Source organism: Vanessa tameamea, chromosome 29, assembly GCF_037043105.1.
Source record: "Vanessa tameamea isolate UH-Manoa-2023 chromosome 29, ilVanTame1 primary haplotype, whole genome shotgun sequence".
Lineage (NCBI taxonomy): Eukaryota > Metazoa > Arthropoda > Insecta > Lepidoptera > Nymphalidae > Vanessa > Vanessa tameamea.
Window position 1 is genome coordinate 4,951,602 of NC_087337.1, and position 20,658 is coordinate 4,972,259.

The 20,658-nt window shown below is 32.4% G+C and overlaps 2 protein-coding genes across 4 annotated transcripts in view; one reads left to right on the plus strand and one right to left on the minus strand.

Moving 5' to 3' along the window:
• LOC113403263 (myosin heavy chain, embryonic smooth muscle isoform-like) overlaps nt 1-20,375 on the minus strand; it is a 60,179-nt gene extending 39,804 nt beyond the window's left edge. Inside the window, exons 1-2 of one of the 3 annotated variants that reach the window (XM_064219743.1) lie at nt 20,135-20,375; nt 15,079-15,313 (exon numbers count right to left, since the gene is read on the minus strand). In XM_064219743.1, coding sequence (XP_064075813.1) covers nt 15,079-15,212 — 134 coding nt within the window. In that variant the 5' untranslated portion in view covers nt 15,213-15,313; nt 20,135-20,375. Of the gene's footprint in view, nt 1-2,763; nt 3,005-15,078; nt 15,330-20,134 lie in introns of those variants that run through there. The other 2 variants (XM_064219744.1, XM_026643733.2) reach the window with 2 other exon arrangements.
• LOC113403258 (uncharacterized) lies at nt 11,877-13,195 on the plus strand. The gene is made up of 2 exons (XM_026643726.2): nt 11,877-11,924; nt 12,749-13,195. The coding sequence occupies exons 1-2, from the start codon at nt 11,913-11,915 to the stop codon at nt 13,193-13,195; spliced, it is 459 nt and encodes a 152-aa protein (XP_026499511.2). The 5' UTR covers nt 11,877-11,912.
• Nucleotides 20,376-20,658: the final 283 nt, after the last annotated feature.

Consider the following 20,658-nt stretch of genomic DNA (forward strand, 5'->3'; position numbering starts at 1 on the left):
AAAATGAAACGCATGGCAATGAAACAAATGGTAATCTATTTTAGTTAGACTTTCTTGTTAAAGTAGAGATTTATTTTAATTTACGGTTGTAATTTTTTCTTGGATTATTTTTATGTATATCTTGACATAAATAACTAAAAATAATGAGCCAATATTATCTTGGTTTGTGACGCTCGACATTCACCAACCATCATACTATTTTACTAGTGTACTTAGTAGTCAACTGTTGGCCACTATTTTTTTTCGAAGTTTTCTCAACTTTGACAGTCTTTCTAGATATATGAATAATGAAATGTTTTTTAAATATGTTTATTACATCTTGGAATGAATCTAGGTAAAATCCTAACTTTTTCCACACAAAGTCGGACGAGCATCTAGTATACAACAGCGTATTACAAGACGATCGAACTTATCAAGACATATCAAAAGAAAGACTGAAAAACTACTGTTTTCACCAATGTACGGAGTGATTTGCTTCTATAATAAAATTCCGCAGACATTTTTAACTTTGCCGTTTCATAGATTCAAGTCAATTGTAAAAAATACATTGGTTAAGAAGGCATATTATTCGATACAAGATTATATTGACGATAAAAAAGCGTGGAGTTAATGCTTGTTGACTTCCAGGCCGGAGACATAACATACATATATAATTGTATTTAACTAACATGACTGTATTTTTAGATGTTGAAAAAGAGTAACTACTGAGTTTCTCGCCGGTTCTTCTCGGTGGAATCTACATTCCGAACCGGTGGCAGCTTTACTTTACATAGTTTGTTACATGACGATTCAAAAGTGCATGTAAAAGCATACTTGAATAAAGTATATTTTTATATATTATAGCTTTCTGTCAGATATAACAATTTATAATGACGTCAAAAAAGATCATGTGATTTAAACGATTTATGTACTCTCATTCGGCCATGCGAAGCCGGGACAGATGACGAGTCAGGATTGAAAATTATTCTAAAATAAACTGCAAAAAGTTTTCTCTCTTAATGGAATATGATCATTGGTCGGTGTCAGCGAATGACGTCATATCCGACCAATGAACGCTCAACTTACAGCCAAATTAGTGAGGACTTTAAATCGCTTTTCAAAAACCGGAGATAAGTTTTTAATACGTGATCTTTCTAGAAAAGTATTCTAAATAGGGATATCCTTTATAAATTTCTGTAACGTCACAAAATAACGGATGTGACATCAAAAAGAAGAATGTCGTCTTACCGCGACACGTTTACATTAATTTTACTAAGACTTTAATTTTTTAGAAACTTCCTACGACTTTGCTGTAGAAAAAATAATATGAATATATAACTCATATTATTTTTTTATTTGTAATATAATTGCCAACAGACCGCATGTTAAAGGCGTTACTTAATTGTATGTGACCACCACCATAGACATTGACGTTATAACGAATATTAACAATTTCTTACATGTGTCAATGTGTTAACTTTGAAAACTAAGATGTTATATCAATTGTGCCTGTAGTTACTCTGGCTCAATGAAACTGGAACACAACAGTACTGAGTATAACTGATTGGTGATAAGTAGGTGGTACATACCACTGAGTAAAAAGTATGTTGAACTTTCTTGTGAATCGAATCTACTCGGCGAAAACTTAATGAGTATATACTCAGTAGTTCTAGAGATTAGCGCAAACATACGTACAAGCAAGGTGGATGCCATGGGGTATTTTAATTTGTAATATATACAGTAGATGAGGGTTATGGTGTAAAATGAGTGCTTAATAGTAGTATTTTTTTTTCTGTAGAATGTACCTACTCTATATAGTAATATTTGTATTGCAATTTATAATATAGAATAATAACTACTTCGATTTACTTAGAGTCGGTTTTCCTTGGCAAAATTATCGATTATATTTCAATAAAAAAGCGCTTGTAAATTTTTTGTTTTTTTTTTTTAAATTTTTCTTCTATCAGTGGTTGTTATTTTTACAGAAAATTTTGTGTAAATCCTTGTGCAAATCTGTAAATTCAATCTAAACTGAAATTCAAAATATTAAAAAAAAAAACATTGAAAACAAACAACACAAATCAAAAATTGAAATTCTTTCTTTATTTATTTATGTTTATAAACGAAAGGTATTCAGCTTAAACAAACAAATGTAGGTTCCACACGGGTGGAGCTACATTGGCGAGGCAATTAAGAAACGATCATAAATTACCGATTCAAATGTAAACCTGACCAACTAATCATTTTTTTATGCGAATTAAGAGAAAATCTTTTAGCGGAATCGTGTTATGTTAAGGCGGGTCTACAATGGTATGAAAAGGTGATATATGAGCCGCATTCGTTCGAATATAATTCGAATTTTAAATAGCAGTTTGTTCTAAATACCGATAAAGAATAATATATCGATTAATTAACAAGTTAAATATGTTTAAATTTGGAATTTATTCCTTTGCTAGTTTTGAAATGCATTGACTTTTTTAATTTAAAAATAAAAGAGTTGTTTGCTTTCAATATTTCAGATTTGCTTCTTTCCTTAACAGAAATATAAGCACTTCGAAAAGTGGTACCTATATGTTGTCTATTTTTGAAATGATTTGCTGAGAATATTAATTAAAACATGACAATATTTAGTAAACTCTTTTTTAAATTAAATTAAGTACAATAAATAACATAATGATATGAAAATGTAAAATGTAAGCCGTGGAAGAACGCAATAAACATCGCAAACAAAAAAAAAACAATGGAATATCTTTGAATATTATTAAACATGCAATCTCATTTTACCAATTAAAGATCTGTCACTTGTCACGCGCACTTGTTTTTGTTTACAAAAACGAAGGCGCGAAAATTGACAGCTACGCCATTTTGAAATTTTCACTTCAATAACACACGAATATTCGACACAAATATATAATTTCACAGTTTTCTAAGAAAAAAGTCGTTTATAAAATAAGTTTAAACGAAAACAGTTAACCACAAACTATTTTTATATATTTTATAACATTTATTATTCAAATCCATAAAAGTGTCAATGATAAAAGACCTATTTCGACTCACTAAATTTTTATTTGAAACGTACACAAAAAATACCTTTAATAGATTAAATAATCAACATGGAATTATGACTTTTGACATTTTTGTGTGCATTTCCGATTCGTATTTAATTGTGTATATATATGATCGATTGTCGCGTCCGCGCGTCAGTCAGCGGTCGAGAGACTGGTTCGAGTTACCATCTAACCGTTGTAAATAGAATGAGTTTCGTTCTGTTTCATTCCGTCTGTTACCGAGTGACTTGTCGCGTATTTTAGATTTCAAGTCATTTATTTTTTCATGCATTGAACCCGATGTACTTACAAAATTTGTACGCATGTCCGTCGATTAGAACCTATCGTAAATTGTGAGTTTTATTCATTCTGCGGTTTGGATTTTGAAAATAAGACCTAAGCCATTAATAAAGTCCGAGTTTGGATTGACGATAAAAAAAAACAATATATTCTATTTTCAAATTCTGTCTTATTCGGACTTTTGAATGTATTTATGTTTTTTTTTTACCAATGACATTATAATATTAATCATATATAGTAATATAACTAAAAGTTTTTTATTGTCTATAAAATGTTGTACAGATCAGCGATATTCTTTCAATTACAATTAAAATACTCAAAGACGTTTGAATAGGTTTCAAACATAAATTAAAAAAAAAAAAAAAAAACGAGCGACCCACCCTCGTACATCCGTGTGTTGTATCTTAATGATAAAGAAAATCATATCATATACTTCTCACTCAGGAATAATTTAGCTTTCTGCCAGTGTTTTTTTTTTTTTCTATTGGTTCTTTAGTTTCAAACAAATTTGTCATCTTTACAATATTAGTACAAACCATGCGTTTTCCTTTGTCAAGGATGTGGATTCACTCGCACCCAACTGTACCTACAAGCATTAAATACTAACAAAGACTAATTTAGTTAAATACTTAATTCAATTCTAATGTCAATCTAAGTAATCTAAAAGTAGTAGTATAAAATATCACTACGTGCCGACAATTTGTCCTACCCAAAGCTCTGAATTGGCTGCCTTTAATGTGTATTTAGGTGAAAAAAAAACAAAAGCCCGCGAAACTGAATTTAACCGCCATAATTATTTCCTTTTGGGGTCGCAAGGTAAGGTCGAAATTGTCGCGACTTTTGATTTGTTAAAAGTTTTCGTTGTGTTTTATTAGGATTTATAAGTTTCACTGAGTTATTAATTTACTTCAATATTTATGATTTGGTGGTGTATTTATGCTAAGATAGATTCGAAATTGTTTTAAGTAAGTGATTTAAATATTGTTTTTTTCGTTTTTTTAAAAATCTTTTTCAGTTCTGGACGCAATTTTTTTTAATATAATTAATATAAAGATAACACCACAGATAATCAATAAATATAATAATCGACATGTCAGTGTCAGCCTTTACGTTCTCTCTAATCTCGAAGATATGCAAATATTTTTTTAATTGAATCAAATGTTCGTTGTTTTATTAATTTATAACGGTCACGATATTTTGATGTTTCTATTCCTATTTTGACTGAACCATAACTAGATTGAACCGAGATGGCCAGTGGTTAGAACGCGTGCATCTTAACCGATGATTTCGGGTTCAAACCCAGGCAGGCACCGCTGAATGTACATGTGCTTAATTTGTTTATAATTCATCTCGTGCTCGGCGGTGAAGGAAAACATCGTGAGGAAACCTGCATGTGTCTAATTTCAACGAAATTCTGCCACATGTGTATTCCACCAACCCGCATTGGAGCAGCGTGGTGGAATATGCTCCATACCTTCTCCTCAACGGGAGAGGAGGCCTTAGCCCAGCAGTGGGAAATTTACAGGCTGATTATGTTTATTATATATAACTAGATTCTTGTTAGTAGAATAGGTAAATGCAGGGATAGATTTAGTGGTCTGAAGGCCCAGGGGCCAAGAAGGAGAGGGAGGGAGTCTATAATTGTTTACCAAAAAATCAATATTTTTTATCTTAATAATTAAGGTGTTATTAATAATAATAACAGCCATAAAGCCTTTTTTAATTCCTTAATATGTTTAGAAAAGTATAAACATTTGTTAATTTAGAATTATTCTGTTATGGTCCCGAGCGGGTGTAGTCCCCCTCCAACAGTTTCCAGGTTTTCTCCAGCAGTATTTTTTATTTCATATACACATCGTTACCAATAAGTAATTAGTTGGTCCACCAGCAGAGCCGGATTTAAAAGTCTGGAGGCCCTGAGACCACAAAGGAGGTTCTAATTAATATTTTACAAATTAATTATTCATTTCTGTCAGTCAGGTTTGACAATAATGTGTTTACTATTCGTATCAGTAACTTTTAAAACACTAATTATTATAATTATATTAATTTTACTATATATGATCATATTTTTTTTATCTAAAATTGTTAGCTATCTTTTGTTGAGAGCCCAAGACAGATGCCTCGGTTGCCCATAAATCCGGCCCTGTCTTCTTGTATTTTACTATTGTTACGGCATTATTATTTTAATCACTCAATTTGCACAACACTTTATTTTTCACTACTTTTCGACGTTAGGATTTTAATTATAGTTAAAAACACTTAGGTACTACTTTTATGATATAGGTATTTATTTGTTAACACACCTTTCTTGTTCGTATCAAGCCACAGAAATGGCTGGTCGTCCGACTTTAATTATAAGCTTAATTTCTAGTCAAAATAAAAACCATATTATTAATCAAATAAATATTTAAATCTAAACGAAAATAATCAATTGAAATACTTAAATATTTGTAGGATATAGTTTGTGATTTATTAAAGTATTGTATATTTTCGCTTTATTGAATATATCTAAATCTAAATATCTAAAGTCGGTAACATTATATTGTACATACATGATTTGTACTGTTGTCGTGTCAATCGATCAATCAATCGATTGAAGAACTCTCCTAAGCCTAGTCCTGGGGAAACGGCAACGATTTCGTTTTCGATACGATTGCGATTGACAATTTGGTAGTAGATTTGCCTAGCTTTCCAAGGAAAGTCCAATGATATGCCTATTAAAAACTGTTTAACTGTTTACCTATGCGATCTTTGACCTGACCGAACGGCTGAACCGGTTTAAATTTCACTCTTTAACAATCATAAGCTTCGATTTCTCCTATATGGCCCAGTAGTTCACACGTTAATCTTTAACCAAGTGATTATTGTGGGTTCAAACCCAAGGACAATTTTATTTTGATGTGGTAAATTTTAACGACAATATTTAAATTCACGCTCATTAGGCGTCTTAATGTATATCAGATGAAATTATTTATATAATAAATACTATAGCCTTAGTTGATGGTAAGACTTTAATTTGATATTCTACCGGCAAACTGCTATACTTAGTACTATTGTGTTCCAGTTTGAAGAGTAAGCGATTTGAACTACAGGCGCAAGGAACTTAGTTCCTAAGGTTAGGTTAGGGTAGTTTCTATTTATAATCTTGGAGCTAGAGACTCTCTTCGGGATGTTTTTAACAAAGTAGGAATACTCACTGTTGCGTCACAATATATTTACAACAATATTATGTATATTCACAGTAGCATTGATCACGTTGATAAAATCAGTGATAATCATTGTATGTGCACAAGAAGTAAGGATAAGCTTAGAACGCCAAGTTTCCGACTCCGCAAAGTTCATTCTTGGGACAAGGTATCCGCTTCTATAATAAAATTCCGCAGACATTTTTAATTTTGCCGTTTCATAGATTCAATTCATTTGTAAAAATACATTGGTAAAGAAGGCATATTATTCGATAAAAGATTATATAGATGATAAAAAAGCGTGGAGTTAACGCTTGTTGACTTCCAGGCAGGAGACATAACATACATATAAAATTGTATTTAACTAACATGACTGTATATTTAGATGTTGAAAAAGAGTAACTACTGAATTTCTTGCCGGTTCTTCTCGGTAGAATCTACATTCCGAACCGGTGGTAGCTTTACTTTAAATAGTTTGTTAAATGACGATTCAAAAGTGCTTGTAAAAGCCTACTCGAATAAAGCATATTTTGATTTGATTTGATTTGATACATGTATCATAATCGATTTGGCAGGATCCGAATCCGATGAAACGCAAATCCAACACGACCGGAAACGAATACATGTATCATTTTATTATTACGCAATAATTAAAAAAATAATATTTCAATACTATAAATATGTATTATCTTGAATGTACTTATATTTTAATACGCAGATAACCTTTTTTAATTTCCTTGTAAAAACTTAGATTACGAATATTTCAGTGGTACAAGTATAATATAGATTATTTATATACGTAGATAGAGTGGCGCTACAAAATAACTAACAAGCCAAGTTTATTATCTTAGTGTGCGTGACCGTTACGCTTGACACTGTGGTGAGTGTCTCATACTACTTTACTAGTGTGCGTGTACTTAGTGATTAACAGTTGGTTACTATTTTCTTCGACGCGTCCTCAGATAAGACATTTAAATAATCAAAGGAGTTTTTCAGATCAACAATCCTAATCTTCTTCGCATAAGTCGTGGAATGTTTAAAAGAGAATTTGTTAATTGGTTCAGTAATAGTTCTTTTTAATCAGTCCAACGTTTCAATCCAAGTGATAATTTATTACTGGAGATAGAACATCCAACGGTATTGAGTGCTTTGAGGCACGGACGGGTATCACTTCCTATATCCGAACTACTTACTGGATACCAGAATCTCAAGAATACAAGCATTATAAGATATCCACAACGACCAATCAACGAAATATGAACCTTTCTTTAAATCGCCAACGTGCTACCAACCTTGGGAGCTAAGATGTTATGTCCTTTGTGTCTGTAGTTACACTGGCTCACTCACCCTTCAAACAATAATACTAAGTATTGCTGTTTGGCGATAGAATTTTAGGTGAATGATTCGTACCTATTCAAATGAGCTTGCACACAGCTTAAATAATAACCATGAAATATCATATAACAGAGTATGTGTGTTTATGTGTGTGTGTTTACAAATACGAATAATTAAACACTAGTATATTATAATTGCGCGTTGATTTCGATAAAATGAGCATGAAAAATGCTTTAACTGATAAAGTATTTGAGGAAACTTTGATAAGAGTCTAAGTCAATTTGTATCGCATATGCGTTAGGTTGGATTGGTCAGTTTTTAGTGGTTCGATTTTCCTTTGTAATACGACACAATGTCCGGCATGTATGTAAGTACATTGAAAACTCCCTCTTTTTAAATAATTCTCTTTTAATCTCTTTTAATCTTTCATCCATGAAATTTTTCATACGTCTTAGGAAACATTTTGGAACGTTCGTCGAAATGTCTCTTTTTAGTACATCTAGTGAGACTGGAATATAATTGTGAACTTTATTTAAAATTTCAATTAAATCATAAATAATTACATTGTCTGGTTCAAACTCCAAACCCGTGAAGATGATTCACTTGGAATATCCTCGAAACCCAAACGTGTGCTGAACAGTGGAAATGTTACATTACTGTGTTGATTATCAAACCTTCGGCCGCTGCTGTTTCGTGGAGTCCTATGCTCTAAAATTGTTTAGAAGAGATCGCTTTTCAGTAAATTCCAACCGTTTTTATGTGCTTTTTGGATCGATAGCCGTAAAGCATTGAAAACCTGTCCTACACCTCAACTCTTTGTTAGATTTGCCGTGTCATCGGTTCATGAGATTGAGGGTATTGTGCACCAGTGTTTATAAACGAAGTTATGCACCATAACATATCCTGTGCAGTTGAATATTATCTCTTGACAATGGCTGACGTGACTGCAATCCATTAGGAGAACATAATTATTAGAAGATTTACAATTTTTTTAACCACAGACGGTTTTCTACAGGGTGTTAATGTCGTCGACAACAGCTCCGGTGTACAAGTAGTCGATAACAATTCAGGAGTTCAAGTTGTAGACAATGACTCAGGAGTACAAGTTGTGGATAATGGTTCAGGAGTTCAAGTTGTAGATAATGGCTCAGGAGTTCAAGTTGTAGATAATGGCTCAGGAGTTCAAGTTGTAGACAATGGCTCAGGAGTTCAAGTTGTAGACAATGAAAGCGGAGTTTGGGTAGTACAGTAACGGTAAGTTAATTTTATTTTAAATTTCATTTTTTTATACATAATCAGAGGTTTCATTGTATTTTATAAAAGTGTGGAGAGTTAAATAACTGTTAATGGATTTTTCAACGTCATTAACGTTCATATTTATCGTCTGTCAATTGTTCAAAAGACAGGTCGACAAGTTTGATCGCTTAATAATAAGCGATTTTTGATATTATTTTTGTGTCTGTATGTGTATTTGAGTTTAATGTTATTTTATGGTCACCTGTAGAAATAATTTGGTCTTTTCCACTTATAAGAATACATTAAATTATTTAATATAAATACGATTATTTATTTCTAAATCTCATTGTCTTTGATTGGAGGGATTATTCTTATCAATTTCAAGCTGATTTGTTTTCCACTAAAGTCTTCTTCCAAAGTAGATCTGTGATCATTGCAAAAATCCCGAGATCAGCTGAGTACGGATAAACAATATTTGGTTCAAAACAGGGTACCGGTATCTGGGTATTGTATTCGCTTATATTTGACAATACGCAAAAAGTCACAATAAAATTCGTACGCAGTGAATTTGTAGTTTATTTGATTCATTGTTCGACAGTTTTAGTTTCGTATCTCACTCGTGAAACATTGAAAAACTTATGATACGAAATTTTACAGCAAATCACTAACATCTTACAGTGGTGTTCTCCGTTTAGTTTCAAGTTTGATAACAGTATAGGTATTCTTTAAGAAGAAATTCGAAACTCTCCGCAGAACACGTGCGTGAACAGTCAGAATGTGATGCTGTATTGATTATTATAAAAAAAACAACAAGAGCTTGAGGAGACCCGGTTGGAACGAAGTTGCTTTCGCTATTATTATCATCAGCAGCCTATAAATTTCCCACTGCTGGGCAAAGGTCTCCTCTTTTTTTTTATTTCGTTGAAATTCTGCCACTTGTGCATTCCACCAACCCGCATTGGAGCAGCTTGGTGGAATATGCTCCAAACCTTCTCCTCAAAGCGAGAGGAGGTCTTGGCCCAGCAGTGGGAAATTTACAGGCTGTTAATGTAATGTAATGTTCTTTGAATGTAAATAAAGATACTATTTTATTTATTTATATGTATATATAGATATACTTTAAGTCAGTTTTGTAAGTTTAATTGTATGTCTGTCTATGATATTATAACATTAATTATTTTAATAACAGTGGTGATACACGTTATATAAAAAAATATATATTTTACTAGAAAATATTCAACATTTATTTTTATTTCAGATGACACAAACAGCAACAATGAAGTTCCTCGGTGTAACGTATTTATTTTTTATTTTATTTAAGAACATTTTTTGTTGAATTTATTATATTTTTATAAGTAATTTTTTTTTTTTTTATTTGTTACTAATTTCGAATATTTATATGACCTATAAACCCCTGAGAGGAGTAAATATAAAGGACCCTTTTGATTTATAAATTATTTACAATTCCTTTGTTACATTTTCCCTGCAACAGTTCATGATTAATATATCTTTATTTATAATACAATATTATTTCAACATTCAAAACGTAATTTTTTTCCTGAAATCAAAATGAATACAATAAATTGTTTAAAATCTTTCCAATGACATTGTGCTCATTCAATACCTTATTTTTTTTATCTGAAAAACCCCTTCCTTGTGAGCTGTCTTCCTTCTTTGAAAAATATACTCATGGAATATAATTATATAAGTTATATTTAAAACAATAAAAGAAAATTAAACGCCTGTTTAAAAAAGTATAAACGACAATCGCACAAGACAAGCATTGCTATTTAAATACAATAGGCGTTTCTTTTATTGTACGTTTTGCGATAAACTAAGAAGTCATCAATGTTGTTATTTTTTAACGTTTTCTGGGATCCTGAACTCGTAACTCACATCGAATATGAGCGTCAAATGACAGAAGGTGATTTGCAACAATTTCTATAATAATCACATATTCTGTATGATACACGTATCAAAGTGGTGTATCATTCTAATTCAAATTCTCACGAATGAGATACGATGTGAATTCTTACAGAATCTGCCGGGGCCGGACCGTAAGTTTAGGGGGCCCTGGGCTAACACTAGTTAGAGGCCCACCTAAGACATATCTGAACGTAGACTTGAATTAAATTAATTGAATGGGTTTGATTAATTGCAGGACTCGCAGCGCTGCAAACCATACGATCTGTTTAATTTAATAAAGTTGTAAATTATTTCGCATTATCGTCTATTTTTGACTTAGCTAGGCCCCCTTGAATCTACGGGGCCCTGGGCTGAAGCCCAAAGAGCCACATGGTAGATCCGGCCCTCGAATCTGCTGCCGACAGACACGGTCAATAACCTTATCATTCTAGAAGTGTCATATTTAACCTACGGAATGATTTGGTTAATTATCTATATTTTTTTTATTTAAAAAGGTACATTAACAATATACATATTTTACACTAAACAATAAAAACACATACCTCGTAACATTCGTTTATTTCGGGTAAAAGTTGCCAGTACACCTATATATTATAATAAAAATAAAAAAGCCCGACAGAATTATATTTATAATTGCAACGTGTTTTTTTTTTTTTAATTTTCAGTATTTAAGCAACGGCTTAATCAAGGTCTGGATCGTAACTTTAAAACGCACACCATTAGTCATATCAATGATTTCATTTCTAGTTTATCTTGCTGTCAACGATAATATCTATCTAAGATAACACTGTATGTCCTTCTTGCTTCAAAAAGGGCGTAACTAATATAGATAATATGAAACGGACAATAGATAAATATAGATAACACATTTGTTAGTGATCATCTGTCGAAGAGTGCCATCATGTGGAACCCGGTATTAATTAATATAAATCAAAATATACATTATTCGAGTAAGCTTTTACAAAAACTTTTGAGTCGTCATTTAACAAACTACATTAAGTGAAGCTACCACCGGTTCGGAATGCAGATTCTACCGAGAAGAACCGGCAAGAAACTCACTAGTTAATTTATTTCAACATTTAACAAATATACAAAGTCATGTTAGTTAAATACATATGTATATGTATGTTATACATCCCGCCTGAAAGTCAGCAAGTATTAGCTCCACGCTTTTTTATCATCTATATAATCTTATATCGAATAATATGCCTTCTTTACCAAATGTTTGTTATTACAAAGACTTAATTAGTGTATATTTTGATGTAGGCATTTGTGCTCGTCTGGGTTGATACCACCCACTCATATGATATTCTACCGCCAAACTGTTATACATAATATTGTTGCACTGGCTCACCCTTCAAACCGGAACAGTTTGAAGGGTGAGCCAGTGTGACTACAGGCACAAGGGACATAACATCTAGCTCTCAAGGAAGGAATGGTTAATATTTCTTACAGCACAAATGTTGGGTACGCAGTAACAGCCTGTAAATTTCCCACTGCTGGGCTAAGGCCTCCTCTCCCTTTGAGGAGAAGGTTTTTTGGAGCATATTCCATCACGCTGATCCAATGCGGGTTGGTTTATATGTATTTCGTTAAAATTAGACACATGCACGTTTCCTCACGATGTTTTCCTGCACCGATGAGCACGTGGTGCTTGCCTGGGTTTGAACCCGCAATCGAACTAAGTCTACAAATTAATACTAAATTAATTAAAAAATGGTGTATTTCTCCTTTCAGGGTGTTAATGTAGCAGACAACAATTCAGGAGTTTACGTTGTTGACAACACCAATTCAGGAGTTTATATCGTAGACAACGATTCCGGAGTTCATGTTGTTGATCATGGTTCAGGAGTACACGTCGTGGATTATGATTATAACCATGGTTCAGGAGTACACGTAGTTGATCATGATTCAGGAGTTCACGTAGTAGATCATGATTCAGGAGTTCACGTAGTAGAGCATGATCCAGGATTGCATATAGTCGATCATGATTCAGGAGTGCATATAGTCGATCATGATTCAGGAGTGCATATAGTCGATCATGATTCAGGAGTGCATGTAGTAGAACACGATTCAGGAGTTCATGTAGTAGAACACGATTCAGGAGTGCAAGTTGTGGACCATGGCGTACATGTCGTAGAAAACAACTACGATTACGGTGGCGGAGTTCACGTAGTAGAATAAAAGAGGGTAACTAATTATTTTATCATAAATATATTTACATACACCACAATGCTACGCAGCTTTTTGGAACGCAGTTCTTTTACTCGGCTTACAGTGGAGTGCACTCACACACAATAAACTCTACCTTTTCGTCTCTATCTATTTGTCCCTGTCTCTTTCTAACGTATACGTTTCACATGATATCATCAAACTAATTTTTTTGTCATTGTCCTAATTAACACGGACTTTGTACTAACGATGATGTCATGGTGATTGATTTTCAAACGTTGCTAATTTATTGCGGTAGTCTTTGATACATCGTTTTTTTTTTGCTAACTTTAACCACCCCCTCTATTAAAGGCAGATATAATTCAATCATCACTTCCTAAGCCCGCTTGCTTAAACTTTAATAACATGAAAAAAATAACGCCAATTGTTTGAATAATAAAAATTATTTAATATAAGAAATGTCAAAATTTGAATCCGTTGCCTTTTTCATGACTACATGACTTCCAACATATTTTTAATGATTTCGAGGTGTTAGTCTAAGTTATTCGTATTTGTTTTCCAGATTGCGTTTTTATGCTGTTGTCGAATTTTTTATTAATTTATGTTATATACATCAAGCATATTTAATTTCCTCATTAAACTACTACGGTCTCAACTGGAGAGTACGACACGTACCAGTATGAAATTCTGTAGGTATCCATATTTAAAATTACATGGGATAGTTTTTAATACAATTAGTTTTATATCCTGCTTCAAAATTAACAAAACACTGATCTAAATTTTTGTCATTCATATATATATTTTTTGTTTTTGTAATGTTTCTTACAACATTTAGATTTATTTTGAAGACATGTTAAAGGTATAATTAATTTAAATATTATTGTGTGTAGGGTACACATGTGTAATATGTTATACAAATATTTTATTTGACCAAACTTGTGTTTTGTTTATATAAAAACCAGACGAAACGAGCTTTGGAAATACACGATGTGTCTATTTTAATTTGTTAAGTTATTATGTCATAAAATAAATTTGATAAATAATAATGGACGTTTTATTTTTGAAACTTGACGTTTGTTGGGGTTGCCAGGCGTCCAGATTAAGCCGGACAAAGGTAGGCTTTTTGATTGCGTGTCCAGCTTTTCCAGCTTTTGTTAGGGTTTTTATATTTTATTTATATATTTCGCCAACGTGATACATTCGATTTTATTTTTATTTCATTAAAATTTTACAAGATTTATGGAAATAATCAGAAAAGCTTGATGTTAGATAAAAAAAAATTATCGTACTTATTAATACTGAGGCACAAAATCTTTCTGGTGGGTGTCCGGCCTTTTAACCCAAATATCCGGCCTAACTGGTTGGTGCTGGCAACCCTATTTGTACAGATAGATTTATCTTATTCACTACCTAGAAACAGCTCTCTTATTCAAAGCTTAGACAAATTAATAAAAATATTTTAAGGTATTTTATACGAATTAAATAACACAATTTAATTCAATGCGGTCGTAGTTTCACCGAAAATGTAGCCAAATCGGACAAGACGGGACAAGTTTGCTTAAAACCTGGCACCAGTTCCGTACATATCTTAAAAAACATTTTAGACGGACATTTAGCTCTTGATATTAAAACATTGAATATTATAAATTTGACATTAGTTAAAACCATGAAGCAATTACTTCAAATTTTATTTTCTATGTCTTAAAGCGTTTCCAAAGTATATGTTCCTACTAAATCGATAGTTTTAAACAAATCATTTAAGGTTTTTCTAGTTATATTATTATTTTAAAGGTAAACTACATGTAATTGCAAGGTATGAACTTGATACCCCATGTTGTGTAACGCAGCACACTTAAAAACAATTGTTTATTAAGTAACATACTAAGAGCACTTACCAGTAACCGAAAAATTCTGAAAGATCCATGCAATCGATGTCCTTCTTTTTCTCCAACTCTTCAGCAATACCGGAATCGACGTCTTCTTCGGAACTAGCTGTATCGCTGTCAGTATCCGAACGTACAACACTCATTGCAAGTTGCTGGTACAGCTATCCGAGTTCTTTTAGCACTTATTTGACAGTTACACAATGTTGCAATTAATTCCTCTTTTTGTGACTTTTACAAAGCCATACTGAAAACTTTAACCACTGATTTTCATTTACTATTGTATTTTAGAATTAATTAATGTTGTCATTTTATAATTTTACATATAAATAGTATATTTCGGAATTAATTAACGTTGTCATTTTATAATGTTATTATTTTAATATAAATTAAAAACTGATGTCATGCAGAAACTTATCATGACAGATTGTGGTTAGTAAAGACGTAATTATTTTAAATATTTCATCGCCATGAATTTAACTATGTACAAAAACGTCGTGTACACGAGCTAACCAACAGTTCCTTAAATATCATACAGCCAGGCGGAGTGCTATTTTCCTCTAAATTCCGCGTAACCCGCTATTAATATGAAACTTTGTAAGCGTATAATTTTTTTTAAATATATCCTGGAAACTACAAGCCGCATATATTTATTATGCGCTCATTTTTACAAATAAATTAATAAAATAGAGATATTAATCGGTTAAATTACTAAATTATACGCTGTAAAATCTTTGAATAAATATGTATTATATTATATTTACTATAAACAATTGACAACCTTAGATACAAGATCCGTTACATTTTATTCCAAATCCAATTATAAATTATTTATAACCAAATAGACTATCAAAGAGTTATCAAACATGTTTATAACACGTGAATCTTAAATTAATATTGCGAAATCAAATCAAATCATACACGGCAAAATATTCATTTGTTTATTTTTGTGTTTACAATTAAACACGTGCTCGTCGGTGAATGAACACAGCGCGAATAAGGTAGACATAAGCTTCACCTTTTTTTTTTTTAAGGCAAAGGTACTTTGCTTTTCGACTATTAAAAGAAGTATTGATTCATACGGAAGTGAGGTGTTTAGACGAGATAATAAGTCTTCTGATTGATTGTATTTTAGCACCAAGGTAAGTAAATGTACCAACAACCACAGGGACGTTATATACGACTCTCACTCAGACTTTAAACTGAAACGCAATACAATCTCATAGAATCTCTGATTTATAAGAAAAGTGTTAACTAAGTAGTATCTATCCAGATCGTCAGTCAGTGTCGGCGTTAGGGAGGGGCGTGATGGAGCGACGGTCCAGGTCGCCAAATTTGGTAGGCGCCGAGATCTGGAGTCTCCTGCATCCGTCCAACATACCCTTAATACCACACGCATATTGTTAGTCTCGGAAAAAAGGAAGTTCCATGTTATTTTTCGAAGGGCCGCTTTGATCTTAAAAGGGTTGCCTAATGCATGTCCAGCCACGGGCGCCTAAATGGTTAAGGCCGGCCCGTGTCAGAATTTTCTGACTTTTGTTGCGTAGGATATATTTTCATCCGATCTTATGTATATCGATAGAACCAGGAAGCGATCGATCGCCCCAGATTCGTATAATTGTGTGCCATTATAAATAAGTGGCTCAGCTCAGCGGGGAAATGTCACGGGACCGTTACACTGCCAACGATGAGATAATTGCATATTAATGTAAGTTATTTAATTTAGCATTTCGTAGCACTATGTCACCGGATGATCCGGTTGGAACGATGAGGACAGACAGACACTCTTTGTAAAAGGAAAGCGCTATTATTCGGAATATTTTTTTAATATGGCAACAAAATTCAAATCAAAGATTTTAGCCGAGGTTGACAATGGTTAATAAATGTGTCATGGATTGACACTTACAAATATTAAAGCGATTAACTTTGACCGTTTCATATTTATTTCACTGTACTAACATTTTCAGATATTACGTCCTCAAAGTCAAAGACTTTATTCAATATGGAAATGTTACACTTGCTTATTGACAGTCAAAAATCTATCACAGGTTGGGAAATAAACACTTCGGACCTGAGAACTGGCGAACAAGATGCTGAGCTTACAATAATCGTTTTCAAACAACAACAATAAAAATATTTTCGTTATTTGATATGTTATCTTGTATACCTTATTTGCGGCATGTTGACAAAAGATTAAAAATAGTTCAATGTAGAGCCACAGGTACAGGTAGCTACAAAAATATTTTGTCCTTGACAATCTTAACCTCGAACCTGCGTAAATTATTTGTAACAAAGCTATCGTGACCACACGTTCCACTTTGAATGGGACAGTTCTATTTCAAACTACATGAATCAATGTTTTTAAGCCCCCTTTACTTGGTGATAGGGTTTTGTGAAAGCACGTTTAGATAGGTACCTCCTACTCATCATATAATCTACCACTAACCAGCAATGCTCAGTATTATTGTTCGAACTAACACAAAACAAAAGACATAAAATCTTAGTTCCCAAACTTAGTAGAATATCGGTATTGTGAGGAATGGTTAATATATCTTACGCTGCTAATGTATATGGGGAATGGTGACCACTAACCATCAGGTTACTCATACGCCCGTCCACGTGCGTAGTTAAAAAAAAAACATCCCATTAAGACAAAGCAGGTGTTCCGTAAAATTAATTCAAAGAAGAGCCGAGTCGGCCCATCTCAACGTGTGCATCTTAAATGATGATTGCGGGTTTAAACCCAGACAAGCACCACTGAATTTTCATGTGCTTAATTTGTGTTTATAATTTATCTCGTGCTCGGTGGAAGGAAAACATCGTGAGGAAATCTGCACGTGTCTAATTTCACCGATATTCTGCCACATGTGTATCCACCAACCCGCATTACAGCATCGTGGTGGAATATGCCCCAAACTTTCACCCTACTGTTACTGTGAATTCAAAGGATTTTTTTTTCTTCTTAAAGCTTATAAGTTCGAGTTCGTGTATACACAATACACATAACGCAATCATCATCAAATATATACAGGTTTATTATTACGACGTTTTCAATCATCGCTGCGCACAAAATATATATATATTGTTTAAAGACGCATCTCAGCAATTATCGACGTCCCGCTCTAATGCGTAACGAATGGTCACCCTAAGCAAGACGCATATCGCATGACGTTAACAAAATACATTTTTCTTGTCCATGATCTGTCAGCACGCTTACGGCAGCTGTTACAATTGGCAATACATCAATTCAAAGCTCATATGTTACGGAGAAAGAATTTGAAACGAGACGATTTGACATACATTTATCAATGTTAAGTCAATTTCGTTTTGTAATAATTCATTCCTCTGATAACTATATCAGAAACTTCGTACTTGATTGACGTATCGATTATTTTTAATTATCTATTAATAATCACGAAGATTCAATGACGGTTATCAATAGGGAACAAAATAAATAATTTAAAAAGCAATCGTTTGACTCGAGTTTGAATGTAGTTATGTCGGATGCAATGTACTGGATTTGTGCAAGGCCGCCATGTTGTATTGCACAAGTAGTAACAAACAGATGTAGAGCACACATTGGACAAGAAAATACAAGAGGAAGCTAAGGCGTAAAAAAAAAACTTCTTGAAAATTAGCTTCTAATCGACCAATACGTTCGGTTGATATTTTGAATTAAAAGACGTTGTAAAGTTATTTAGCAACATTTTAGTATAAGATAATTATATCAAATCAAATGTATTTTATTCAAGTAAACTTTTCAATGAAGCGTTTTTGAATCGACAATACTTAAACACTGCCACCGTTTCGGAATGCAGCCACCAGCGATAAGAAACGGCAAGAAATTCGCATAGTTGCTCTTTTTAAATAAACATATTTACGAAGCTGTTATTCACAATTAGTGTTCAATCAGTCCTGTGATGAAAATCGAGTCTAAATATAGGCGTTATTTTTAAAAAGTATAATTTAACGAATAATAAGATTAATTTATTGATTAATTAATTACATTATCCGGTATCTTATTATACATGCGTATGCTATTGCCCAAAAACTTTCTCTGTGCCGTATGCAATGTCTTATTAGCCAATTTATTTAACTAACCTAGTTATAAACTCAACTAATTACGTGAGATTAGATGACCAAGTGGACAAAATAATCTAAAAAAAAATATAATATTACCATCACCTGAAAATCCTTTTTTCAGAATTTGCTGTCCATTGGTACTCGTATCAAAAATGCACCACAAACATTCGGATCTCAGATGTTACGTCCCTTGTGCCTGTAGTTACACCGGCTCACCCTTCAAACCGGTACACAACAGTATTACTGTTTGCCAGTAGAATATCTGATAAGTGTGTATCTATCACCAATTAAATTAAAACCATATTAGTTAAATCTAAGATTAAAGATTAGTTTCGTTAAAATACATCAATAATTTTCCTCAAGGGGTGTTAATGGCAACAATGTATTATTACCATTATTTTTGTCCGCGATGACGTTTAGTAACTATTGTAGTAAAATTGGTGTTCGGTATTAGAACCACAATTAGAATTGAATGCCATGTAAATCCTTAAAAGAGCCAAATTGTTAGAACACGAGCATCTTAACTAGCAAGGCAGCAATCACGAATTGTCCTTAATATCTGTTCGTCAATTCGTGCGATGAAGAAAAACGTATTGAAGAATCCTGCATGCGTTTAATTTCAACAAAAATCTTTTACATGTGTAATCCGGTTTGGAGCAGCGCACTGGAATTATCTCCAAACCTTAGGCCTTAGCAGGCTATTGCTTTAAATCTTTTAAAAATAGAAGTGTTAATATATTTTTTTACAATTATTTTTTTTCTATTATAATATCCGGTTAATTAATAAACGTAAATATTGTCTATATCTTAGTATTTACAATTGTTAGTATGCAAATGGGAAGGATTTATATGGACACCTTGTAATGGTAAATACTGTTATTAAGAGTATATTAGTATGTTAAATAAGGTATCAATGACCTTGAACAAACTGTTCGACATTAAAAAATATGAATAAATATATATTTTATTCTAAAATAATAATTACCTTTATTTACAGGATTTTTTATAAAATGACAACACTATTCAACACATGTCGAAAATAATTTTCAATATCTATAGTACGCACTCACAACAATGAAGTTATGTTTTGATTTTTGAAAATAGAATATTATCGAACGTTGAAGGTGTTTTAAAAATAATGGTATTATTTTTTTAATAAGATGTTTTTTATAGAGTAACGTTTATAAGTTGACTTTAAACTTTTTTTCTGTTAGCGCGTTGGTTTTGTAAGCGAGCGGACAGACACTGTGGCATTTTATTCAGTCTACATTGACTAGGGAGCACATCGAACGTGTGGAGTGGACACTAAATAAAAATAATATATTTTTAATATTATTAAATTTTAAAAATGATCTTCATAATAAAGTATTTCTTTTCGAATTATCAAATATCTTAAATTATCTGAAATAAGAAATAAAATATATATATTTTCTTAGACTTCTTTATAGCGGCTACAAAATAAAAAACTATCATTTCACTAACAAGTCTACAAGATCCTAATCAATTTAA